Consider the following 26,842-nt stretch of genomic DNA (forward strand, 5'->3'; position numbering starts at 1 on the left):
GGAAAGAATGGTAATTAGATCAAAAACGAACCCTGAGTATGAAAGGAGATGCCCACAGCAGTTTGCAAATGAGAGGGTTTGAGGGCAGGAGGGCAGTGCCACTGCACAGAAGGAGGGGAGGTGGCAGGAGTGCCACCTCCCGAGGCTGCGCCCGGGGGCTGAGGGGAAGAACTCACGCCCTTCCTATCTTTGTGGAGGGAATGGGAGTGGCAGCAGCAGACCAAGCCCCAACTCGCTGCCCAGGGTCCCAGCCTGTCCAAGACATTCTGTGCCAGGTGCTAGGAACACAGAGGTGGGCCAGAGGGCAAAGTCACCACCTCAAAGAATGACAAGAGGCTTGGGGACACAAGATGCCCAATCAATGACACCAATATTTACTTAATGAAAAATGAGAAGAGCTATTTCGTTCAAGACCTATTTACTGGGCGTCCACTTCGAGGCCAGGCTCGGTAGGTGTTGGGGTCATGCTGCTGGGCTTCCCTAAAGAAGGGACAGCAAGCAAGAGTCTCTGCTGCAGGACACAGGGCAAGAGGATGAGGCTGTGGACGCCTTCCTGGTGCTCCCTGACACAGATGGACACCGGTGGTCTCACTTCACTGCCCCATCTGGGCTACTGCAGCCAACTATCGACACGGTGTACGTCAGGGGAGCTAAAGAACATGTCCTTCCTCTGTAGGTCCAGCAGGCTGGTTAAGGTGAAGGGCTCAGACCGGAGGCCACTGGATGGTCTTACCTTTGGCTCGGTCCCTTCCCAGCCGTGAGAATGTGGGCAGCTGCTCATCCCGGATTTCCTGCTCTGTCCCTTTAAGGGATGCCACGCGGAGTAAATGAGACAGAGTATACCAAGTGCTCTGCATACAGCAAATGCCCAATTGCTTAATCAGTGGTACTTAATGATGATTACTATAATTCTCATGGGCAGAACCATCAGGAATGGCTTGACCAAAGAAGCAGTGCTCCTGCAGGGTTTTGCAAGATGAACAGGTGCTTCCCCCACAGAAAGAAGGAGATGGTGTTCAGGCAAAGAAAAGCCACATGTGCAAAGGTGCAGAGACATGAAGTAAGGTGCCGTACTGAGGGGCTCCAGACTTCTAGCCTGCCTATGTCTCCAAGTCAAAAAGAAGCACTGCCCTAGACCAACGCTTTTTGAAGCAGTCCTCACAGAGCCGGGGGAAGCAAACAGAGGGAAAGGGGCAGAGCTGGGAGTCAGAGGAAGGGGGGCCAGTCCTTGGAGTGGGCAGGGGCACACACCCACCTTTCCTCTGTGTACTGAGCAGACTCGAGCGGTTTAGGCCCTGAAGCAACACTCGCCCACCCCGAGCTGCAGGTTTTCTCCACCTGAGTATTGCAGGGATTCAGGTAGTCAGGGATTGGCCAGGACACCCTCCGTGTGTGACTCCCTGGGCCAGGGAAGGAGAACTGGAAAACAGGGTCCCTAAGCTCAGGCCTCCCCGTGGAAAAAGGCAGGCCCAGGACACAGAAATAGGAGGGCATGGCACTGGCACTGCCATCCATCCTGGAGGGTGCAACTCCTACCCAGCTAGCTCCTGGCGCCAGCCCAGAGCACAGCAGACCTCCTCGCACCAGACCCTCCTGTGATCACTTAAGGCCGGCCTCCCCTTCAGCCTCCCCTTTTTTCAGCAGAGGAGGCTGAGAGCGGTTAGATGGCTGGCCAGCCTCCTGACCCAAGGAGTCCATGGTCAGCGGCTGCTGACAGCCCTGCCTCCCTCTCCCTCTTCCTCCCCCTTCCCTGCTCACGCTCCCCACCAAAATAAATAAAATCTTAAAAAAAAAAAAAAAAAGGACTTCTCTTAGATTCCTGGTAAAGATCCCCTCCAAGATGGGTTGAGTCCATTCTCAGATTTCCCAGAAAGTTCAGGCATAGCTCCATCATGGGGCTTAAGCATTATTTCAAGGCCAAGTAGGACCCTCTGTCTCCTCTCTAGAATGTGAGTCTGGAGGACGAGCCCTACACCATCTGGCTCCTGCCCACTTCCCCAGCTTCCGTTCACCTCATTCACCACCTCACTCTGTACTCAAGCCACACTGGCCTCCTGTCAGGCCCTCTACATGTCCTGTTCCTTCTACCTCAGGGCCTTTGCACAAGCTGTACCTTCTGCCTAGAAGCTCCCTTCCCCTATTTCCATCTAACATTTATCCCTACTCCAGGACTCAACATAAACATCATATTCTCAGGGAAGCCTCTCCAAATCCCCAGATTAAGTTAGCACCTGCCTTCACCCCACTGCCTGTCTCTGCTGTCGAAGTAGCTGCACATGGGTAATTATATGTATAATGCTCACCTCTCCCCACCAGTGCCTTAAGAAAAAGGACCACGTTGGTCTTGTTCACTGCTGTGCAATCGGCGCCTGGCACATAGTAGGGGTTTAGAAAATGTCTGATGGTGCTTGAGGACAGACCTGAGCTGAAGCCAGGGAAGGCAACTTCCCCAGGCCTCCCAGAGGAACCCTCGGGGCACAGGACCCGGATGCAAGCTTTGTAGTATTCTCCTTTACGGAGCCTGGCATTACAAGGCAGCACACCCTGGGGAGGAGATAAAAGCATCTGTTCTACTAAAAGATGCTACAACAGCTTCGGGCTGCTGCTGAGTGCAAGACAAGGTCAGGGAGAACTGAAGGAAATGCCAGAGGGGTCACCAGGGGTCACACTGAGAGCACAGCTCTCCCCAGCTCCTTGTATCCTGCCAGGGAGGACCCATCATCTCGCCTGGCATCGGAGCAGAGAAGGAGAGCTGCCGGCTTCATCCCTGCTCTCTCCCCCGCGGGGGCTGTGCAGGGGGCTGAAAGGAGCCGAGCCATCCCGGTGAGAGGGACAAATTAACTGTTGCACAGAGATTCCTGCAAATCATGCAGGACTCCACTCTTGGGCGGTTCGGATTAATTTTTCTATCCCTCTTTGATGTTTCAGCTCTGTCCCCCTGCAGGCCTATAACATCTAACTGCAAATTTCTTGAACTTGGTCCCATTTGGGAAATGCTGGCTCCCATAATTGGCGTGGTTTGACAGATGAAGAGGCCTTCTTGGGGGCTTATCAGACACCAGGGACCTCCAAATCCCTGGATGGAGAGGGAAGCCTGGAAGGCAGGAGAGGCATCTGGGAGGCCCTGGTCTCTGGCCACAGTGGGGAAAGTGGGTAGAGATGGACTGACCTAACTGGGTCTGAGGGGTCACCAGGCTGAGGGATAAGAGGAAAGCTGGGACCTGAAGGGGACAAACCAGAACCAGAGAGACCCTGGCAGTGTACTGGAGGAGACTGGGGACACTTCGAGGCTGGCTGTGTTTCAGCCCGGCGGGCAACTCTTGGTTCACTTGATCAGCCTTTGCTCTGTCCTGTCAGTGTGAGGCCCTCGCCGTGAAGCGGGCATCCAGGTATCAAAGGCTCCCCGCCTCCAGGGGCTCAGGGACTGAAGGCTCAGTGACGTACTCTCACCAGAGAAGGCAGAGGAAGTGGTTTGGCTCCCTGCAGCCTGCTGTAGGCCTGGGAATCAGAGGGGCCTGGGCGTGGGTCCCCGGCTTGCCATGGGCAAGGAGCGCAGCCTCCCTTTCCTCCTCCGAGAAATGAGGGTACATTCCACATGGCAAATGAGTGAATGGCTGTTCAGTGCCGACCTCGGGGCCTGGAGTGTGGTGTGCATCAGACATGCACTTGTCTCCAAACTTCTCTTTCTGGGTCCCTGATATTGAATCTTGCTCCCAGAAGGAGGGAAGCGGGGACAGGGAGGGAAGGCAGGCCTGGTAGGACCTTGGAGATACTCACTTGGCTCGCAGAGCGAGCTGCCGATCGTTGGGGCAAACCCACTGGTCATTCCCACTGCCGAAGATGGTGTCGGCCATGGCTCCAAGTGCCCACCCAGGGCCAGGAGTCACATCTGAGGTGAGAAGGGGGAAAAATCAAGAGCACATCATCAGCTGGGGTGCAGACAGCAGCCAGGGTCCCTCAGGCACCAAGCACTGGCACTTCCGGCGCATCCCTGTATCTGGCTGCCTGCAGATGCCTCGCCATCAGAATCCTCTGGCTAAATACTGTTCCCTCAAAGCTCCTCTTTTGAAAGGATCATAATTCGGGGAGGGTTGACTAGGTGGCTCATGCGGCTAAGTGACCAGATTGGACATGACTGGCAGGACATCAGAAGTTAGAAGCAGAAGGGGGGGGGAAGAGGCACAAGTGGAGGGCACTTGACTCCTGCCTCTCCCAAGTACAGCCCCTACCGTACTGAGCACGGTGCTGAGCAGCAGGGGCTGGGGCCGGGGGGCACACAGCTAGACAGCCCGGGGGAGCCGTATGCCCCCTCCCAAAGCTGGGGGACCCACTGTGGCTGCTCCAGGACCACAGGTGTAGCTAAACGTGGCCACCTTCACGGGTTCTGCTCCCCAGCATGTTCTGCCAACCATCACAGGGCTCCCCAGAGCCGGAAGGAGGATGGGGAGCCACAGCTACGGCCAGGACTACAAGGGAGATGGCACCTTCGGGAATCCTGCAGGGAGGCCACCCTGCTCCAGAACTTCCTGGTGCTTTAACGTGCGTGGTCCAGCTCAGCTGCCTTTCTCCTTGCCACCAAGGCTATGACCAGCTCTTTGATGATCTAGCATAAGGGTACTGCACATGTATGCTGGAGTGTGTGTGTGTGTGTGTGTTGGGGGAGAGCAGGGGGATGGTAACTCAATCCCAGAGCAAAGATGAGGGGCTGCACTGAGTTATCCACACTGCTCTGGCCCAATCCCATCTAGACCAACAGATTTCAAACACAGGAATCCTTCATACCCTTAAAAACTACTGAGGTTGGTGGGGCACCTGGGTGGCTCAGTCAGTTAAGTGTCTGCCTTCAGCTCAGGTCATGATCTCAGGGTCCTGGGATCGAGGCCAGCATCGGGCTCCCTGCTCTGCGGGAAGCCTGCTTTTCCCTCTCCCGCTGCCTGCCGCTCCCCCTACTTAAGCTCTCTCTCTCTCAAATAAATAAGATCTTTAAAAAAAAAAGCTTGCTTATGGATGTTCATAGCAGTATTATTCATAACAGCTAAAAGTGGAAATAATTCCAGTATCTGCCAACTGATAAATGTAGATCATTTGGCATTATCCATACACAATGGAATATTATTCAGCCATTAAAAGTGAAGTACTGATAAAGGCTATAATGTGGCTGAACCTTGAAAACATTATGCTAAGTGTAAGAAGCCAGGCATAAAAGGGGCACCTGGGTGGCTCAGTCAGTTAAGTGTCCGGCTCTTGATTTCAGCCCAGGTCTTGATCTCAGGGTCGTGAGTTCAAGCTCCACACTGGGCCCCATGTGGGTGGGTGTGGAGCCTACTTTAAAAAAAAAAAAAAAGCCAGTCACAAAAGATCACATGTTGTATTATTCCATTTACAAGAAATGTCCGGAACAGGCAAATCCACAGAGACAGCAAGTAGATTAATGGTTGTCAGGGGCTGGAGTGCGGGTGGCGGGAAGAAGGAATGAGTTTCTGCTAATGGGTTCAGGGTTTCTTTTTGGGGTCATGAAAATATTCTGGAATTAGGTCGTGGTGATGGTTGCACAACTTTGAGAATAAACTAAGACCAATGAATATCCTTCTAGAATGTGAATTTTATGGTATATGAACTATATCTCATTAAACGGTAATAAAAATTATTGAGAACAGCAAATTATGTGGGCTGTATCTATTGATACTTACTACATTAGAAATTAAAACTGAGGGAAAAATTTAATTTTAATTCATCAAAAAACAATAAACCCATTAGATGTTCATATATTTTATTTAGAAAGCTATGTTTTCAGAACAAAAAACAACTAGTGAAAATAATGGCTTTGTTTTACATTTTTAAAAATCTGTGTAATGTTTGGTTCACAAAAGTCAGCTGGATGTTCATATCCGATTTTTTGTTCAATCTTTTGTGATTATGTGGTTTTGTTCAAGTGCATGACGGACGTCTAGACTCTCACAAATATGTACTACGGTTGGAGTATTTTAACAGTCTTTCCAGATAATTGTGGATATTCTTCTTTCATAGTGTACCAGATTCAACAGATGGTAGTTTCTTAAAGATTAGTTCAAATGTGGCATCTGAAACCGTATTAATGAACTTTTCCTTTTCTGTACATTTGTGAGAGAATGGGATGCAGCATTTTATTATTATTATGAAATAGTTTTGACCCTGTGGATTTTCTGAAAGGTGTCAGAGACCCCCCAGGGATCCCTGGCTCATGGTTTGAGAACTACTGTTCCAGACCAATGTCACCGATTTCTATGATGACCAGCAGGGGTCAGCGTGTTGGCTGTAGCCACAGAGACCAAGCCCATGACCTTGACTGCAGTGGTCTCTCTATCCCATGCAGCACATCCAAGCACCTGCTCTCCACTGTGGGCCACCTTGGGAGAGAGCGCTGGGCACATCCAGACCCTAAAGAGCCACGTGTGGAGACCCCATGGCCAGGCCCAGCACTAGGACGCCACCATCACCCAAGGGCCTCCTCAAATCCAAAGTCTTGACCTTCTCCCAAATGAGGCTAACATACGATCCAGGGAAACACAGACAGGGTCAAAAATGACACACTCATCACACAAGTGTAAACCAGCGTCCCACATCCAGCCTTCAGTGCTCTACGGTTTGTTTTGTTGTTTTTCAGAATTTGTTATCTTGTGAATAGTACAATCACACTGCCACGTGGGTATGAAAAGCATTACTCTGTTCCAAGTAAATGTTTAGATCACACTACAATTCATTAGCCCTCCTTATTATTGTTTAAAAGAATACTCTAGGAGCTTCAAGAAATGGAAGTGATGGGGGTCTCCCTGACCAGGAGAGACCCGGCCTGGGTATATTGGGCATCCAGTTGGTCATTTGGGATCTACCACGGCCTGCGGGGGCAGCTGGACACAGTGAGGAGGGGGTGGCCCCTCTTCTCTACCAGACACACCCACAGAAGCTTCTAAGCCCAGAATGTGTACAGCTGGGGGGTGGGGGGGGGTTGAGGAGAAAGAAGGGGTCCTATGCTCTCAGGCTCAAACCTTCATCTCCTTTATGGTGAGGACAGGTGGGGACATCCAGGAGAAGACAGCACAGGTGGAGAGAAGATGCAGCAGTTCCTCACAGGCTGAAATCAATCTTTAGGGAATGAACCCCTTTTGTCCCCTTTGGGTCACTTCCTAGGGGAGCAAGGTCCTTGGAGATCACTGGCAAGAGAACCCCCAAGCTAACATTTATCTTTCCTGTGACCCATTTGAGTTCTATTCCTCTTCTTTTGTTTTTAAAACTTTAGCCAAAACAACTCTGCAACCACCCACTATTCTGTTATTCTGGCTATTCTGTTCTGTTCTTTCTAACTCTCATCACTGTTTTTCCTGTTGGACAGAAGAGAAACAAGGGAGGTTAAGAGACTGAGGAAAGGTCACACAGCTAACTGTGCTGGTCTACTAACCCTTCGTTCCATAGTAATGTCTCTGTATTGGATCGCCTTCCGCCGTAGGGCGGAGGGAAGGATTTGGGGGGCAGTAAAGAAGGGGGAAAGAAGACCCAAGGAGGAGAGAAAAGACCCACGAAAGTCTGGCTTTTATGCAAACTTACTGGAAGGCCAGGAACCAGTCAGTTATCTTCCTTGGGCCTGTGTTTTCTCATAGGTCCCCAAAGCGGCTGAGACAGACTGGAGGGACCACCCTGAGTGATTCCGATAAGCTGCAGTGGGGAGGCACAGGTGGCAGGCGGGGGGGGGGGGGCGGCTAGAGAAGGGTCCTGAGGCAGGAGGCTGGTGGCTGCTCCAGCCTGGGAGGTGGGAAGTGAGCCCCACCCCAGCCAGTCCCCTGGAGCGGGAGCAGGAAGGCACCCCCTGTCCCCTGCCTCTTACTCCTGAGCTTCAGGGAAGGCGAGCAGACAGACGTCACCTCCCGGGGCCTCGGGCTGTGAACACGGGCCGGCAGGGTCCTCATCCATGCTGAGATCTGCTACGATCACGGCTAAGCCTGTCCACAGGGGTGGCTCCGGGAGAGAACTCGGGCTTCTGCCCAGGCTGCAGCTAGCGTCGTGTAAGGCACAGCTGTCCTCCGCCCACACAGAGCAGCCTCGGGACAGGTGGTGAGAGAGGAAGGGCCACACGTTGGGAAACTGCCAACGGAGCCAGCTTAGGTTCTCCAAATCTCTTCCGCCTGAGCCACCAGCTCCCTGACTCGCCAGCCAAGCCCTGTCCCTGGCTTCCTGAACCCTCTCCATCCAGGGGGCTCCTCTGCCAAGCTGTGTGCTCACCACCAGCCAACACACACCAGCTGGGGCTCTGCTCCCCTCCAGCGGTGGCTCCCGGAGGAGGGCCAGGGAGGGCCCCTTCCCAAAGCCCCGTGCGCTCTTAAGAGCTGGGTCCTTAAAGCTTCCAAAGAGCAGGGCCATGGGAGTTGAACGTGGACTGCACTCTTGCATGAACAAACGCCAATCTGTCCCGGTCAAAAATCAACTGACGGGGCGCCTGGGTGGCTCAGTCGGCTGGGCGTCTGCCTTCGGCTCAGGTCATGATCCCAGGGTCCTGGGATCGAGCCCTACATCGGGCTCCTTGCTCCATGGGAAGCCTGCTTCTCCCTCTCCCACTCCCCCTGCTTGTGTTCCCTCTCTTGCTGTGTCTTTCTCTGTCAAATGAATAAATAAAATCTTTAAAAAAAAATCAACTGACCAGGGAACCAAACAGTGGCTTAAAGAAGGCAAGTGAAAAGGCAGGAAATGCAAACCACACATTCTCCAGGGGAAAGAGGAACTGGGCTGAGGGCCTAGAGAGAAGCAAGGCAGCAGGGTCTGCGGAAAGAGGGCTGCTGCGTGGAGCTCCGGCCTCCTCTGCCAACCAGGGGAGAACAGGCAGCCGGGGCCAGGCCTGTCTCTGAAGTCCTTCCAGCTGTGAGGGGGAAGAGCCAAAGGAGAGAGGTATGTGGTGTGCACGTGTGCACACACGCATGTGCGTTCTGCAGGACGGAAGACTGCTCCGGGGGGGGGTGGGCTCAGACCTGGGAACCCAGAGTCCCCCCACTCTACTGACAACATGCTCCCACCCCCCCAGGCCTGCAGGCTCCCCGGGGAGCCTGTGTCCTCTTCCCCTGTCCATCTCTGGAGCCCAGCACAGGGCCTGCTACAAAGTAGGTGCTCAGCGGAATTGACTTCATCAAAGAGACGGCCGTTCCCAGACAAGGAGCAGTTCAGACAACAAGCCAAACGTGCTCAGAGCAGAGCTGGGCTCCAGCCATGCTCTGCAACTTGCTCGCTCACAAAACAGTTTGTTCCTCAGGACTCCCCACAGGGGAGTCAGCACCCAGAGCCACCTCCCTGCCGAGAGGCCTGTGTGCCCTAAGGCTGGGGCGCCAGGCCTCCAGGGGCTGCCTCCATCCTGCCGATAGAGGCCTGCTGCGCCCTCGGGAGCACCTGGGCTCAGGGGACACACCCCCTCCCCCCGGGGGGACCAGGAACAGGGACCAGGGCCTGGTGATGGTTTCCTGAGACAATTCTGTGGGGAAGGAGTCCATGAGCCTCAGGCAACTTTCTGAGGCAGATCGGTGAAAACAAACTCATTCTTCCAGGGAGATTCAATTTTCCTCTCCCTCAAGTCCAAAGCTCACCACCCTGGGTGTTAGTCACCGCAGACAAACGTTGCATTCACGGCCGGCTGTCCCCACCGGGCAACAGCCATGACGCGCCCGCACAAGGCCGCGACCTGGGCTCTGCCGGGTATCACAAGCAAGACCAGCCCACGCTCACCATCACCCACCCCACATGGAGACTCCTGACAGCTCAATGTAAGGCCTCCCGATTTTTTTCCAGGTATTTCTGTAGAGATTTCAAATAAAATTGGGTTCTTGCCACACATCCTGTTTGCTGTTCTCTTCTCACACTGTACTTTCTCACGTTATTAGAATTCCTCAAAACCATGATTTTTAATTGTTTAACTTAGCATTCTGGATATATTTTATCATTGTCCTGCTTGGGAGCACATAGATCATTTCCAATTTTGTTCTATTTATATTCAACAGAAAAATGTGTATCTGGGAGATGAACCTCTGTGCCTATCTCTGATCATTTCCTCAGGATAAATTCCCCAAAGGGAAAGTATACTTTTTTCTCATACATTGTTAAGACAAACTTTTATCACAGTGACGTTCACAGTCACTCAAAGCTATCAGTTGCAGGCCTCAGCCTACTCTCTCCAAGGTGCTTCTAGAATTATCCACTACTTTTTGTAGTGACAGAGTTGCAGCTCTGTCCCATTAGCCTCATGTGGATTTTCTATTTTTGACCCCAGAATTCAAAACCTATCTGGAAATCTCCAATAAGTTGGTTTTATAATGCACACAGTTCTGTAATCACTAAAAAAAGGCCTCCTCTCCACAAATATTCATATCTACTTGAAAGAAACCTTCTGTCCCCTTAAAGAGCTTCGTGCTCACAGACCTGTACCCCTGAAACAAATAACACATTATATGTTAATTAAAAAAAAAAGGGCTTCGTGCGCTCAGAATCCAGTAATGTGAACACAGAAGTGAACACGGAGACCCAAGTGACCCGGGTGGTCAGGTGACACCCCTCCAACCAATGTTCTCCTCCAAACAGGGGCGGGGGCTCCCCCTCCACCCCAGGCTCCTGGTGAGGATAAGATGAGAGCACACTCCCATAAACCCCACCGAGCAGCACAAATCGTCACTGATCCAAGAAAACACGGCTGTCAGACCCCCAGCGTTCCAAAACGGACACGTGCTTTAGCACAGTGCCGGGACACAAGGCAGCCCGCACGGTGTCTGAGCGACAGAGGGTCCGGAGCTGCAAAACCACCTGCCCTTTGAGAAGGATTATACACACACACACCCCGGGGCTCTCTACTCTGCCTGCCAGGGCGAGGGTGGGGACAAGAGGCAACTGCCCTACTACCAAAGCTAATAACCTTTTCCTTGGTGTGATTACGTCTCCCACCTTTAGACCCTGGCATTTCCGCCTCCTTGATTTTGTTTCAGGGAGACTTCCACAGAGACAACTGGGACGATGACTCCCCTGGGTGTGCTGTGGGTAGACAACCTCATGGGAAGAGAAGAAATGATACAGAGAAAACAGTGGGGGGGGGCGCCTGGGTGGCTCAGTCATTAAGCACCTGCCTTTGGCTCAGGTCATGGTCCTGGGGTCCTGGGATCGAGCCCCGCATCAGGCTCCCTGCTTGGCAGGAAGCCTGCTTCTCCCTCTCCCACTCCCCCTGCTTGTGTTTCCTCTCTCCCTGTGTCTCTCTCTGTCAAATAAATAAATAAATCTTAAAAAAAAAAAGAAAGAAAACAGTGGGAATGAAGCAGGCAGAACGGAAGGGCTCAGAGAAACCGCAGGGCCTAGGAGGGGACACTGCGTGCAAAGGCAAACACAAGTCACCAGCAAGTGCAGGAGCCTGGTTCCAAACAGCCAGTGGGACAGAACGAGCGAACGTGCATCCCTCCACGTGAGGTGCAGGAGGCTGTCTCTGAGCTGCTGAAGCACGATGAATGAAATGCGTGGTCCAGCCAAGAGCCATGGCTGACCCACGGACTCGGGAACGATAAAGGTGGTACCAAGTTTGGGGGTGGTTGTTATGCAGCATTATCATGGCAATATATGACCAATACAAACTATCTCTGATAAAGAAAATCCTCACCCTGACCTCAATATCCAGCCAAACCCCCTCCCCGAGCTGTTTGGAGTTGGACTTTCAAACAGTGGGAAGGCCAAAAGCCCAGATGAGGGAGGCAAACAGAACCAGTCGGCCCCCACCCCCGTGCCAGAGTGAGGAGAGGGGGCTGGGGGAGGGCCTGGAGCCTCCTCAGGTGGCGTGTGCAGGGCTGGAAAAGAGGCTTCATCCCGGTGCCAAATCTGAGCCGACACCCAGAGAGCAGCCCTGGGAAGGCCTCAGAGTCTGCATTCAGCCCCCAGGGGACCCACTGCTATGCACCTTCAGCCATGCCTGCCCTGGGCAGGAGGGGAGAGGGGCCGCTCCCCCCGCTACCGCCCAGCTGCCATCCCGAGACGAGCTAGCTATCAGGGGCCTGGGTGGCAGGGGAGCAGGTGAGGGTCTAAAGGAGGGAGAAAAAGCAGGGATGAATATAAAAAATACTTGCCCCCAAGCTGGTGCTTCCCAAGGCCTCCGAGACGCCTGTAAGAGCCCTCAGTTCTACGCCCAGGTATTAATATTCCAGGGAACCCTTAGCAACAGGCCCTGACATCTGTTCGGTTACCATGATACGGGCAACATGCTAATAGCAAGATAAGGTGAGCTGAGACATCCACAGTCCCTCCACCTGTCACGCCACACCGGGAGGATGAAAGAGCCAGCCGGGAAGCCTCAGAGGCCTGTCTGAAACCAGAGGGAACCTCTCTATGGTATCTTGGGCTAATTATGCATGAGGCAGGGCTCGAGGGATCGGGGAATGAGGCACCCTGAGGAAGCTTCTGCCTGACAAACGTCCCTAGAACCCACCCTGTCAGCAGGCATCCTGACAGATCTGCCTCCTTAAGTGATTCTTTCCTCCTCGCCCTGTTCAGTTCTCTGCCTCTTTTGCCCAGACGACGGCAAAAGCCTCGAAAGTTGGCCTTCGGACCTCCTGAGGCCTCACGCCCTTCACTTGCAGCCAGAGAGCTCATCCTTAAAGCTTAGGTCAGGACATGGGATTCTCTTGTTCAAAAACCTTCAATGGCTCCCCACTGCCAAAGGAAAAAAACCCCCGAAGCCACATTCAAGGTCATCTACATCTGGCCTGAACTACGCCTCCGGTCTCACCTGCCACCACATCCCTCCACAAAACTCACACTCCAGCCCCTGGGAACCTGGACGCATTCCGGCTGCTCAGCTCTGTCTCCAGAACTTCTCATGGGAAACGTCGTTCCTGCACACTGTCTACCTGCAGGGGCCTGGTCACCTCCTCTGGGAATTCCCTCAGTCCTCCCCACCCAGCTCCTGTTTGAAATCCACCCCCCTTGCCTCCCCACAGCATTTCATCCCCCTTCGTATCCTGAGGGGTCTCCACCTCTATTACCCGTATGAACACCGCAGCTCCCAGGACGCACCTCGGTGTCCCTAGCACGGTACTCACAACATGGTGGGTGCCGGTCCACCTTTATGGACCTAATACTAACCTTTGCAGCCCATGGACGGATGCCCAGCCTCCCCGGCCTGGAATCGGAGGCCCCACAGTGTGACCCTCACAGTTCCTTAACCACGCGCAGGCCCATCCCCTGCGCAGGCCTCACCGGTCCTGCCTCGGGCCCACTCTGCAAAGTGGTTTCCACCCACTAGACCCATAGGAAATCCAGAAAGGACCCCAACTCCTGAGGAATGGTCAACAACAGCACAGTCAATAGCACAATGACAAATGACCTAGACAAGGGTTTACGGCAAGGCTCGGAACAAGAAGTAGGCACAATGATGGCACAATGGACCAATCACGTACCCATGCGGGAAAGGCAGAGTCCACGCGGTAGAGTACAGTTTGGCAATGGGGGTGAATTTATTTCTGTATCTAAGGATAAGTAAGGCACCCTACCGGCCCTCATGGCTCCCGCTCCCACCTCCTTTTGGGCGGGGCTTGCTAAGGCCCACACCCCTGCTCGGATTCCTGCAGCCTTTCTTGTCTGTGGCCTTCTGGGCCAACCGATCCTGGACACCCCGTGGTCCGTTCCATGGCACATCCCCACTGAGTCACAGAGCTAAGAGTCTGCTGTGGTCCTCCGAAAGGCAAGAAGCTGCCACTTTTGGCTCCATCACCCTCATTCATTCAACAAACCAGCACTGAGGGTTGAGCATGCACCTGAGTTTGCTGCAGGGTGAGCTGGGGTGGTTCTTTGTGCCCCCAGAAGGCCTCACGCGGTAGGAGGCCTCCCTCACCACGGCAGGGTCTTCTCCCCAGGGAAGTAAATCCTCATCCACGATGCCCACTCGGCTGGGCCCAGACCCCTGCCTGTCTCTCTAACTGAAACCGTTTTCTCATTCCCAGGCTGAAATGCTGTGGAGAGCCTCCAACGGAAATGAGATGCAAAGCATCCCACTTCTGCCCCCTCTCACTTCGAGTGCCAGCCCTCCCAATTTAACAGCCACACACTTTGCCTACATGTTCCCAGGGGCACAGCTCACTTTTGTTACCTCTGAAAGGCCTAAAACAGGGCAGGTACAAGTCCCAGATCGAGGCAGTCACGGTTGGCGGAGCCCCACCCCAGGGTAACCAGACCCCCTGGGCTAGACTCAACCTGGGCACACGCAGGAGGGAAGGCAGCCTCATGGGCTGGCTGCCAGGCCCCGAGCAGTGGTCCATGCCCCATCAGACCACGTGGTATCAGTCTCCTAGGGCTGCTGTATCCATTTACCACAAATCGGGAGGCTTACACAGTTCTAGAGCTCAGAAGCCCAAACCCGAGATGCTGACGGGGCCAAGTTCTCTCTGAAGGACCTAGAGAGGAATCTGTCCCACGCCTCTCTCTTGGCTGCTAGGGCTTGCACAGCAATCTTTGGTGCTCCTTGGCTTGAAGCTGTATCATTCCAACCTCTGTCTTCATCTTCACGTGGCCTTCTTCCTGTGCGTGTTCGCATGGTTGTCTCCCTGTGCCTCTCACTATATGGGACCGAGACCAAGGGGACTCCAGGATGACCTCACTGGAACCAAGGACAACCACAGTGCCCCGATTTCCTAATAAGGCCACATTCTGGGGCGCGTGGGTGCCTCAGTCGGTTAAGTCTGCATCGGGCTCTCTGCTCAGTGGGGAGCCTGCTTCTCCCTCACACTCTCCCTCTGTGCTTTCTCTCTCTCTCTCTCAAATAAATAAAATCTTTAAAAAAAAAAATAAGGCCACATTCTGAGGTGCTGGGGGGTGGGAACTCAACATAACCCTCTGGGGGACACGATTCAAGCTGTAACACAGGACAACAACAGAAACGGGAAGCCCTACCCTGGGGGCAGGGACAGCGGCTGGGAGGACCCTTCGGTGTGTATGCACAGATGCTCAAGTTGGTCCAAAATGCCCCCTGGAGTTCCTAGGTGCAGGAAACTAGGAGAGGAGCCTAAATCTAAGAGAGCTGTCATGGTTGATGCAAAAAGAGGATTCAAGAAAACAATCCCCAGGACGCCTGGGTGGCTCAGTCGGTTAAGCGTCTGCCTTCGGCTCAGGTCATGGTCCCAGGGTCCTGGGATCGAGTCCTGCATCGGGCTCCCTGCTCAGTGGGGAGTCTGCTTCTCCCTCTGCCTGCTGCTCCCCCTGCTTGTGCTCTCTCTCTCTCTCTAATAAACAAATAAATAAAATCTTAAAAAAAACCCCAAAAAACCAACAATCTCCTTCGGTCATTGCTTCTCTTGGGAGTTCTTAAGAGGGGAGCTGTGACCTTGGATGGGGAATAAATTATATCTTTATTTTTATTAACCTGCATCTGAAATTGTCTACTTTCTTTCACTATGAATGTAGGCAACACATCACAGTCATATCATCAGTACCTGTGGCTTGGTTGTTAATAGACCAAGAGATAATTTACATATCACAGAACTGCGGATATCTCCAAATACTATTTATGTTCATCACTACTTCAAAATTATAATAGTTATTAGACCTACTATAAGGTGGTTTAGTTAATGATTCAAAAGAGGATAGAGATTACTGTATCAAAAGCTTGTTTTTAAAAAATATTCTGATAACTTTAAGTCAATATAATTGGCTCCTCTGTAATCCTGTCTGTGCATTTAAAATCATTATCTTGAGAAAGGTTCCACAGGATTCACCAGACTATCAAAAAAAGGGTCGATGGCACAAAAAAAGAACAGGAGACGGAATTAGAGCTCGATTAAGGTTACCAGAAGAAAACAAGCTTTCAGGGTAATCAGGTGTCTGTGGCCCCAGGGACTCTACTCGGAAAATGCCCCAGTCCTCCCAGGGCTGCCAGGCACCTGGCTTGGGGTGCACGGTAAGGGGTGTTAGTGCTGCTTGTCTTTTAGTGCAGAAAGACAAGCCTCCTTTCATGTACACAATGTGTGTGTGTCTGAAAAGTCATAGGCAAACAATTTCTGCAAAGGAAATCTGAGTTTAGTTCACACCTGGGAGTCGTCGTTGGAGGATCCCAGCAGAAACTTCTCCATGAAGCAGAGAAACCTCTGGAAGGAAAGCAGGTGCACCCCTTCTCACCTGCGTGGTACAGTCCCAATCTTCAGGTATGCCGACAGGGGATTTTAGGAGCAGCTTCGGCACGGCTGTCACCCCGAGCGGCCCCTGCACGGCCCCGCCAGGACACCGGCTCTCAGGCTCCGCCAGGTACTTCTCCATTCTTCTTCCGCCCGCTTCGCCAGAGCCTGGGCGGGAACCCTGGCCCTGGCTATTTGCTTAAAGCCAGCAGCCAAGGCAAGCCCCAGCCGACCTAGCCTGCTATCTGCCAGCCAGCTGTCCCCTCTCGTTCATGGAAACACAAACAGACGTTTCTCTGTTCCAACTCCAAGGTTAAGTACTGCACTGCCAGGAGCCACCTGTCAACTTCTCTGCGTGCCCTGTTCCCCTGGCAGAGGCAAAGACCCCCCAAAAATGGGGGTGCCCATCCTGAATGCCCACGGGGAGGACTGCCAAGGACTCAGGCACGAGAGAGGGGAGCACGCCCAGCACATGGCGTGGCACAGAGGAGATGAGCAGGAGAAAGGCCAGGCAGGACCACCAGCATCTTGCTGTAGTCCTGGAGGATTTCAGGAGCAGCCTACAAATTAAAATGGATCTGCAAATGCCCAGCCTGGCCCTGAGCTATCTGATGGGAGAGAGAAAGCAGCCGGCTTTACGGGGCACCACTTACCTGCAGGTACTTGCCCCGGGCTGACCTACTAAAGCTCATCACAGTCCCAAGGGGAGGGCTTGACCGTCATCCCCTTCCAGAGAAGGAGCTGAAACTTGACGCTTGAAAGGTATGGCCTCCAGACCACCCAGCTGGCCCCTGGCTCTTTCGGTCACCTTCTCTGTCCCCTATGGGGCCCTGGCTATGGCACGTGGCAGCTAATGAAAGCGACAGACCAGGGGTGGTCTGCATCCATCTCCCGTGTTCCCAGCACGAGGGAGTGTGCCAAGAGTTCACAGAAACTGGCCAAATAGTTCTGAGAAGACTCGGGGTTCCGTGGGTCACAGCAGCACTTGCATGCTGCCCTGCCCTGCCCCAGAGCGCACAGACTAGCGAGGCATGAAGCTACAGGTCTCTGACGGCCCCTGCTCCCCACCATTCCCACTGCCTGACCCAGGGGCTCACCCAGACCTCAGTCACCCTATGATCCTAAGTGGTTCACCTGCCTCCAGGCTCCCCTGCCCAGATGCAGCCTACCCTGCCATCAGACAGGCCCGACAAAGGCCTGGCTCTACTCAGACGCTTCCAAATCAAGCCCAACATCTTCACCTGGAAGTTCATGACCATCCACAGGCTCTACCCCACCTTGCCAAATTTGTCTCCAGACACGCAGAAACACTTGGCATTATCCCCCATGTCTGAGCGCACACCTCCTCCAGGCAGTCCTCTTGCTGCCCCCCACTCCACACCCACTGCCCCAGCCTGAAACAGCTGACATCATACACACTTACTTTTTACTCCTTCCCAGCACTTGATGATTTCTGATGGCTTATGAATGTGTTCCTATCGGACCAGATGCTCCCTGGGAGCAGGACGAGCCTCGTGCCTGGACGATGCTCCAAATGTGCACTGGAATAGAACTGAGAGTCCAGGAATAAACCCATACATCTACGATCAACTGATTTTGACACCCTTGACAAGGGTGTCAAGACCATACAATGGGGAAACGAGACTCCTTTCAATGCTGCTGTCACAACTGGGTAACCATATGCAAAAGTATGAGGTTGGACCCTCACCTCACACCGCTTAAAAATTTTAACTAAATGGATCGAAGATCTAAAACTGTAAAACTCTTAGAAGAAAATTTACGACCTCAAACTCAGCAGTGGTTTCTTAGATACGACACCAAAAGCATGAGCAACAAAAGAAAAAAAACCAAACCAGATAATTTGGTCTTCATCGACATTAAAAACTTCAGTGCACCAAAGGACACTCTCAAGAAGGTGAAAAGATGAACCACAGAATTGGAGAAAATATTTGCAAATCCTGTATCTGATAAGGGTCTAGTGTTCATAACAAGTAAAGAGCTCTTCCAGCTCAACAAAAGACAATTAAAAAATGGGCAAAGGACTCACATAGACATTTCTCCAAGGCAGAGGTATACACGCCCAAAAGCACATGAAAAGATGTCTGACACCCCCAGCCATCAGGGAAATGCAAACCAAAACCACAATGAGATGCCGCTTCACACCTACCAGGATGGAGAACACTGGAAAATAAGGAGTGTCGGTGAGGACGTGGAGAAACTGGAGCCCTCTTACACTGCTGGTGGGAATGTAAAATGTTGCAGCCACTGTGGAAAAGAGTTTGCCAGGTCCTCAAAAAGTCAAAAGTAGAGGGGCGCCTGGCTGGCTCTGTCGGCAGAGCGTGCTGGCTCTTGATCTCGGGGTTGTGAGTTCGAGCCCCACGTTGGGTATAGAGATAACTTAAAAATAAAATCTTAAAAAACAACAAAAAAAGTTAAATATAGAATTACCATATGACTGTTGAGTCATTCCACTGCTAGGTATGTTCCCCAAAGAACTGAAAACAGGTGTTCTATCAAAAACGTGTACACAGGGGCGCCTGGGTGCTCAGTCCTTGAGCGTCTGCCCTCGGCTCAGGTCATGATCCCAGGGTCCTGGGATCGAGCCCCGCATCGGGCTCCCTGCTCCGCGGGAAGCCTGCTTCTCTCTCTCCCACTCACCCTGCTTGTGTTCCCTCTCTCGCTGTGTCTCTCTCTGTCAAATAAATAAATAAAATCTTAAAAAAAAAAAAAGTGTACATAGATGTGCATAGCAGCACCGTCCATAAGAGCCAAAAGGCTGTGGAAACAACCCAGTGTCCATCAACTAATGAGCGGATAAACAAAATACGGCAAAACTGTACAGTGGAATATTGGCCATAAAAAGGAACAAAGTCCCTACTCATGCTACAACATGGATGAACCTTGAAAATGTGATGCCAAAAGTAGCTGGCCACAAAAGGCTGCATTGTATATGACTACCTTTATGTGCAATGTCCAAAACAGGCAAACCTATAGAGACAGGAAGTAGACTGGCGGTTGCTTAGGGCTTATGGGCAAGAGGGCAAGTAAGAGTGACAGCATATGGGGTTTACCTTTGCAGTGATGAAAATGTTCAAAAACTGGCTGTCGTGTGGTTGCCCCATCTGTGAATGTACTAAACCCCATTGAATTGCACATTTTAAATGGCTGACCTGTAAGGTATGTGAATTATATCTCAATAAAGCTGTTTAAAAACTCATGGGGCACAGTAAAGAATGAACTGGGGTCTGAACAAGACAGCCAGGTACACAGTCCCCGGAGGGCAAAGAGCTGGCCACTTATATTTTAACATCAACCCCTGATGGTCTGGGGCCAGATTAACTGTAAATTAACCTCACAAAAAAAACCAAACCACACAACAGATGGTGCATCTGTGAAAACACTGCAGGACAGGGGCAGGGGAGAGAAAGAGAGAGACAGAAAGCAAATATGGTCAAATGCTAAGAATCACTGAATCTCGGTGGAAGGATGACAGGTTTTCTTTGTACTATTTGTCCAGCTTTTCTGCAATGGTTGAAAACCTTCACAATAAAAACTTTCATGGTGAGCTCCCAATGGTTAAAGCTAGAATGACTGGGGCAACAAAATAAGTAACACTAGCATTGGATTATATAACCCATAAGATAAATATCTATGAGTCCTTATATAAATAATTGAGTAAATAAATAGAGAAGACAATTTTTCCTTGCAGAAGAGTTCCAATTAAAAATGTAGAAGGAACAGGCGCCTGGGTGGCTCAGTCGTTAAGCGTCTGCCTTCGGCTCGGGTCATGGTCCCAGGGTCCTGGGATGGAGCCCCACATTGGGCTCCCTGCTCAGCCGGAAGCCTGCTTCTCCCTCTCCCACTCCCCCTGGCTTGTGTTCCCTCTCTCGCTGTGTCTCTCTCCGTCAAATAAATAAAATCTTAAAAAAAATGTAGAAAGAATTAAGGGAACCGAAGAATCACCATTAAAACATCTCAGTAATAACTGTTACAGGGAAGATCTGTGGATGGTTCCCAAAATTAGGAGGCAAAAGTTTAAGGACAAAGAGGGTATCTGCATAGTCCCAAAGTATCTCCCCTAGAATATTTGTTGATTATAAAAGAAAAAATAGTACCTTTACAGGGCAGAAACCAGCAGATACTACCTGAACCAAGTGATCAAGACTAACATCACCAGTGATAAGACATTTAGACATCATGTACCTCCTGATACAATGCACTGAGAAAGACCTATCCCTCTGTGAGATTCTTACCAGAAATGCATGGCCCCAAATCAATCACAGAACATACCAGACAAACCCAAACTGAGCGACATTCTATAAAGTAACTGACTAGTGCTCTTCAAAAATGTGACCATCATGAGAGATAAGGAAAAAGTGAATGAGGAATGGTCATATTGTTATGTGAGCAGGGTAAAAGGGACACAGGAACTCTCTGAACCATTTTTGCAAATTTTATATGAGTTTAAATTATTTCAAAATAAAAAGCTTTTAAACTGTTCATAATTAAAAATCAACTTTCGGGGGGGGGCACCTGGGTGGCTCAGTTGGTTGGGCATCTGCCTTCGGTTCGGGTCATGATCTCAGAGTCCTGGGATCGGGTCCCATGTCGGGCTCTCTGCTCAGTGGGGAGTCTGCTTCTCCCTCTCATTCTCCCTTTCTCTCTCAAATAAATAAATAAAATCTTAAAACAACAACAACAACTTTGGGGGCACCTGGCTGGGTCAGTCAGAAGAGCATGTAATTCTTGATCTTGGGGTCATGAGTTTGAGCCCCACATTGGGTGTAGAGATTACTTAAATAAAGAACAACTTTGTATTAAGGTGTCTATTGTTTAGAATCACTTATACCAAGGGATATGTGGTGTGATGTGGCTTCACAGGACAGTGCCTTCTGGGGGAACATCCCCTCCAGGCCTGAAGCAGTAGCTGAGGCCCACTCATGAAAGGGGCGGGAGGATCTTAAGATGTGACTTTGGTCCCCTTGCCCTACGGATCTGGGCTGAAGGGAGCAGGAGTTAAAAGGATTGTCTGCCAGGCTCTTTGCTTATTTCTTTTTCTTTTTTTTTTTAAGATTTTATTTATTTATTTGACATAGAGAGAGAAAGCACAAGCAGGAGCAGAGGGAGAGAGAGAAGCAAGCTCCCCGCTGAGCAGGGAGCCCAACATGGGGCTCAATCCCAGGACCCTGGGATCATGACCTGAGCCAAAGGCAGACGCTTAACCATCTGAGCCACCGAGGAGCCCCTCTTTGCTTATTTCTGAGACAAAAGAGGGCTCCATAAAAAGAAGAGAGGACAATAATTAAGAATTTCACAAATGGGGCCTTCTCTGTATGACTTTCATTGTTTGAAACTATTACACTTGTATTATTTCTATACTTTAAGATAACATGGATTAAATACTAGATGACATTTTATTTATTTATAAAGATTTTCAGAGTGCAAGCGGGGGGGGGCAGGGCAGAGGGAGAGGGAGAAGCAGACTCCCCCCCGCTAAGCAGGGAGCCCAATGGGGGGCTCAACTGCAGGATCCTGGCACCATGACCTGAGCCACCCAGGCACCCCTGGATGGCATTTTTAAATAACAGTCCAATCTATTTAGTAACTTGTCTAAACTAGTTTTGCTTTAACAGTGAGTAGGGTCATCCATGGCCCTGAACTCCTCCAACAACCTGGTTAATGAAGACCATCTTTGTCTCATGACCACTGTCTATGCTATTAATGTATTCTCCTCATGGAAAATTCATAGTGTGCTCATTGACCCACCAGCCAGAGACAACGCTGACCCAAGCTCCAGAAAAGGGAAACAAAGAGCAATAAAATATTAATAATAGAATCTAAATGGTGGGCATGTCAGATTTCACTGTAAAAATCTTTCAACTCTGCTTTACATTTAAAATTTTTCATAATAAATTATTGTTAAAAAAAAAGAAAGGAAAAATTACAAATGAATATTTTGGGCACTCAACCCGTAAACCCAGATTCACAGCCTCGGTGGGAGAAAGCAGACAAGTGTAGGAGGCCCCGTTTGCTGAAAACTACACCCACACGTGCTCCTCCTGCCCACAGGTGTCTGCCGGTGACAGGGCTGCCTGGAGGAAGGAGACGCAGTAGGACTTCCCTGCCACAGCAGAGGCCTGGGGCCCATGGAGACAGTCTCCACATAAATACATTCCGCTCTTCGGGGCCAAACTGAGTCAGAAAATGGGCAGCAGCCCCACTGTTTCTATTAGCTCCAAATGAATTTGGCAACGGATGCCCGGGCTGACCACGCAGGCCCCAACCTGGTCCCGTACCCCAGGTGGTCCTGCCAAGGGGCACATGAATTCGCCTTTTCTGCCGAGTAATAAAGGGCAGCGGTTACAAGTCTCTTCTTCAGATCAGGTGTCCGGTTTGCATTCTGCTCTGTGAATTATTAGCTCGGTGACCTTGGACAGCTCCTTCATTTCTCCAGGCCTTAGCGGCCTCATCTCTAAAATGAGGAGCTGCCTCCTGGGGCTGTTGAGAAGAATAAATTAGATCAGTGGTTCTGAATCAGGGTGATTTTGTCTCCCAAGGGACATCTGGCGCGTTCTGGAGACAAGGCGGGGCGGGGGGAGGGGGCGTGCCACTGGCCACAGCCCAGCGGGGAGAAGCCAGGATACTGCTAAACACCCTACAAGGCACAGTCCAGCCCCCCACAAGATGAAATCATCCAGCTGAAGAGGTCAAAGCGCAAGTTGGAGAAGCCCTGATTCAGATAGTGCGGATAAGACATCCAGCACGGGACCTGTGACGCTGTGCGCTCTCTGCGAGGGCCGCCCCCATGGCCATCACTGGATCACCTCCTCCACCGCCATCACCCTCACCAACACTGCCATCGCCCCTATTAGCAGGCTTGCAATTTCCGGTACCCCACAGAGCGCAGGTAGGGACATCAAGGAACCTGAACTAACAGGTCCTTCCTTTGGGTGGAGGACCGCCGTCTTCTGACATACACCTTCAAGCGCCTAAGCTCACCTGGAGCAGTCTGGGGCAGGGTGGGAAGTGGGTCAGGGGAGAAGTGGGGTGCTCCAGGGAAGGGGTCTGAACGGATGATGATGATACCTGCTGACATCCTCATTTAACACTGACCAAGGGCAGGGCCTGGATGGCGGAGTCGGTTAAGCGTCCGACTCTTGATTTCAGCTCAGGGCATGATCTCAGGGTCCTGCCATCGAGCCCCTGTGTGGGGCTCCCCCCTCAGCAGGGAGTCTGCTTTAGGGTTCTTTCTCTCCCTCTGCCCCCTTCCCTTGCTGGCTCACTCTCTCACTCTCTCTAAAATAAATAAATGCATCTTTAAAAAAAAAAACACAAAACCCTGACCATGTGTGAGTTCTGTTCATTTTACATGTATTAACTCAACGCTCTCAAAGACCGAAGGAGGTCAATTCATAATAGAATAACTTCTAATAAAAATAATAGAACTCCCGACCATGATCGCAACCACTGAACTGTGCTCCCCTGGCAGGAAGGAGCAGCGTTCCACAGAATTTGCCCTCTGCCTGTGGCCAGTCTTGCCACTTGTCTGACCTCTGTACAAAGAACCTCAGAAGGTAGATGGTTTCTGGGCCTTCCATTCTGTTTTGTGGGAAATGCCCGGAGGGTGTCACTTCTGGGCAGGGCAGAGGCCTGGGGAGCAGAAAGTCTATCTCCTGGGAAAAGAAACCAGCATGAGGGGAAAGGCCATACTGCCTTCCCAAGAGACCTGTAGGGGCCCACTGGTGAGGCCGTACGAGGAGCCAACTCCAACGCCCATGTCTAACGGAGCCAGGAGCCAGCCAGATGTCACCACTGGGACGCCTCCATCAACCTGGTCACTTTCTTTCTTTTTTTTAAAGATTTTATTTATTTATTTGACAGAGAGAGACACAGCGAGAGAGGGAACACAAGCAGGGGGAGTGGGGGAGGGAGAAGCAGGCTTCCCGCGGAGCAGGGAGCCCGATGCGGGGCTCGATCCCAGGACCCTGGGATCATGACCTGAGCCGAAAGCAGACGCTTAACGACTGAGCCACCCAGGCGCCCCAACCTGGTCACTTTCCCACCTCACCTGACTTCTCCTCACTGCCAACAGCAGGAACTTGCTCAGACAAGACAGACCTGGGGTTTGTCCTCAGAGAAGTCAGAATGAGGAGCACCTGGGGTGTCTACACTTATAACCAGGCTTGGAGAAACAGCAGCTCAGGGGACAGGGCCCGTGGCAGGTGATTGCCAAGAGAAGGCAAGTGCAACAAGTCTGGGGCTTGGAACAAGGGAAGTGAGAGGAGGCCAGGGAAGGGCTCTGGCCAAGAAGTGGGTGCCTGCTGGGGCATGGCATGCGCCCCATATGCACACACACCCTAACTGCTCGGGAAAGATAAATGGGATTCTAGTGGGCTCTGGGGTCTCAAAGACTAGGGCACAAGGGAAACACAAAATGTCACACAGGAGAAGTGAAAGGTATGCATGTTAATTATCTACTAGAAGAACCACTATTTATTGAATATTTACTTATTTGTCAAGCTTGGTGCCAAGTGCTTTAGAGAATCATCTCCTTTTTTTTCATAGCAGGTTTTTTTTTTAAAGATTTTATTTATTTATTTATTTATTTATTTGAGAGAGCGGGGCAGCATGTGCACATGCTCACACAGTGGGGGGAGAGGGGCAAGCAAACTCCATGCTGAACATGGAGTCTGACGCGGGGCTCGATCCCACGACCCTGAGATCATGACTTGAGCCGAAAGCAAGAGTCAGATGCACAACCGACTGAGCCACCCAGGTGCCCCTCACAGCAGGTTTTAACATGCCCATTTTACAGGTGAGCAAACTGAGGCTCATAAAGACAAATGATTTACCCAACGTCACACAGTCAGTAAGAGGCAAAGCCCAGGATTTGAACTCTAAGCCTAAGCTCTTAATTTCAAGGGTATCCCAACCGCTCAACACTAAACAGAACTGTATCTGTTTTGGGGTCAATCACCCCCCCACACACACACAATCTTTTTTCTTTATCCTTTCAGATAAGTCAGACGATGACTAAAACTCCAAATGGGGGAACATTATTTTTTTCAAAAATAAGAAACAACCCAGTTAAAAAATGGGCAAAAGATCTGAACAGACATCTCATCAAAGAAGATACACAAATGGCAAATATTAGCATAAGAAAAGATGCTCAACATCTTGTCCTTAAGGAATCACAAATTAAGACAATGAGATACCACTACACACCTATTAAAATGGCCAAAATCCAGAACACTGACAACACCAAATGCTGACAAGGATGCAGTGTGACAAGAACTTTTTTTAAGATTTTATTTATTTATTTGAGAGCGCGCACACGCAGGAGCAGGGGGAGGAGCAGAGGGAGAGGGCAAGCCGACTCCGCGCTGAGTGCAGAGCCTGATGCGGGGCTCGATCTCACAACCCTGAGATCATGACCTGAGCCAAAATCAAGAGTCGGGCGCTTAACTGACTGAGCAACCTGGCACCCCAGGAACTCTTATTCATTGCAAAATCGTCCAGTTTCTTGGAAGGCTATACTTTACAAAACTAAATATACTCTTACCATATGACTCCGCTATTATATTCCTTGGTATTTACCCAAAGAAATGAAAACGTATATCCACACACAAAATGGCACACTAATGTTTATTCCCGTTTTATTCATTATTGCCCAGACTTGGGAGCAACTGACATGTCCGTCAGTAGGTGAATGGATAAATACACTGTGGTACATCCATACAGTGGAATAAAATTCAGTAATAAAAATGAGCTTAAACCATGAAAAGACATGGGGGAACTTAAAAGCATACTGCTAAATGAAAGAAGCCAATCTGAAAAGGCTAAATGCTGTATGATTCCAACTCTATGACATTCTGGAAAAGGCAAAAGTATGGAGTCAGTAAAAAGATCAGAGGTCTTCGGGGAGACAGGAAAGGATGAACAGGTAGAACACGGGATTTTTAGGGCAGTGAAACTATTATAGGACACTGTAATGGTGGATGTACTACAATGTGTCATTATACGTTTGTCCAAACCCAAGATACAACACCAAGAGTGACCCCTAAATGTAAATTATGGACTTATAGTTAAGAATTATGTATCAATACCAGCTCATCAATTGTAACAAATGTACCACATCAATGCAAGGGGTTAATAATGGGAAACTGGGGGCAGTAAGGGGATATGTGTGAACCCTTCGTTGGTTTCATTCAATTTTTTCTGAAAACTTAAAAAACCGTTAAAGTCAAATGCTACTAATGCAATGGGAAAAATTTTTAGTTTTCTTCTATAGAGAAAAAAAAAACTACACCCTGATCTTCATCAGTGGGAAAGAATCTTGCAATACTGCTACTAGGATTAAAATTAAATTTGTAGAACATGTCAGCCCCTTCGAAATGTTTTTGTGTCAGTTAATGATCTGATATCATCTCCGATCACAAACAAGGAAATTGCATACTGTTCGTGCCTTTATTCCATGAACGTCTTCTGCGTCCCCATCATATGGGGACACAGCCTATTGCAGAAAACTGCAAGGTTGACAGATGCTAGCTCCCAATTCTTTTTCTTCACCGCCTGTATCGAAATTTGAACCTGTGCATTTCTTTCTTTCTTTGTTAATCTCTGTAAGATCCTTGGGGAGAGGGGCCACCTGTTTTGTTTGCTGCAAATACCCAGCGCGGGCCTGCATGTAAGCAGGATGAATC

General features: G+C 50.6%; 1 protein-coding gene and 1 long non-coding RNA gene across 2 annotated transcripts in view; one reads left to right on the forward strand and one right to left on the reverse strand.

Moving 5' to 3' along the window:
- The window catches only part of RPH3AL (rabphilin 3A like (without C2 domains)), a 137,490-nt gene that overhangs the window by 81,663 nt on the left and 28,985 nt on the right, over positions 1-26,842 (reverse strand). The window contains 1 exon segment of the mRNA XM_078068089.1: positions 3,778-3,889. Coding sequence (XP_077924215.1) covers positions 3,778-3,854 — 77 coding nt within the window. The 5' untranslated portion in view covers positions 3,855-3,889.
- LOC144381006 (uncharacterized) lies at positions 8,775-9,846 on the forward strand. The gene is made up of 2 exons (XR_013445402.1): positions 8,775-8,913; positions 9,047-9,846. It is a non-coding gene; the product is annotated as an uncharacterized LOC144381006 (long non-coding RNA).

This window comes from Halichoerus grypus, chromosome 2, assembly GCF_964656455.1.
Source record: "Halichoerus grypus chromosome 2, mHalGry1.hap1.1, whole genome shotgun sequence".
In the NCBI taxonomy this organism is placed as follows: domain Eukaryota; kingdom Metazoa; phylum Chordata; class Mammalia; order Carnivora; family Phocidae; genus Halichoerus; species Halichoerus grypus.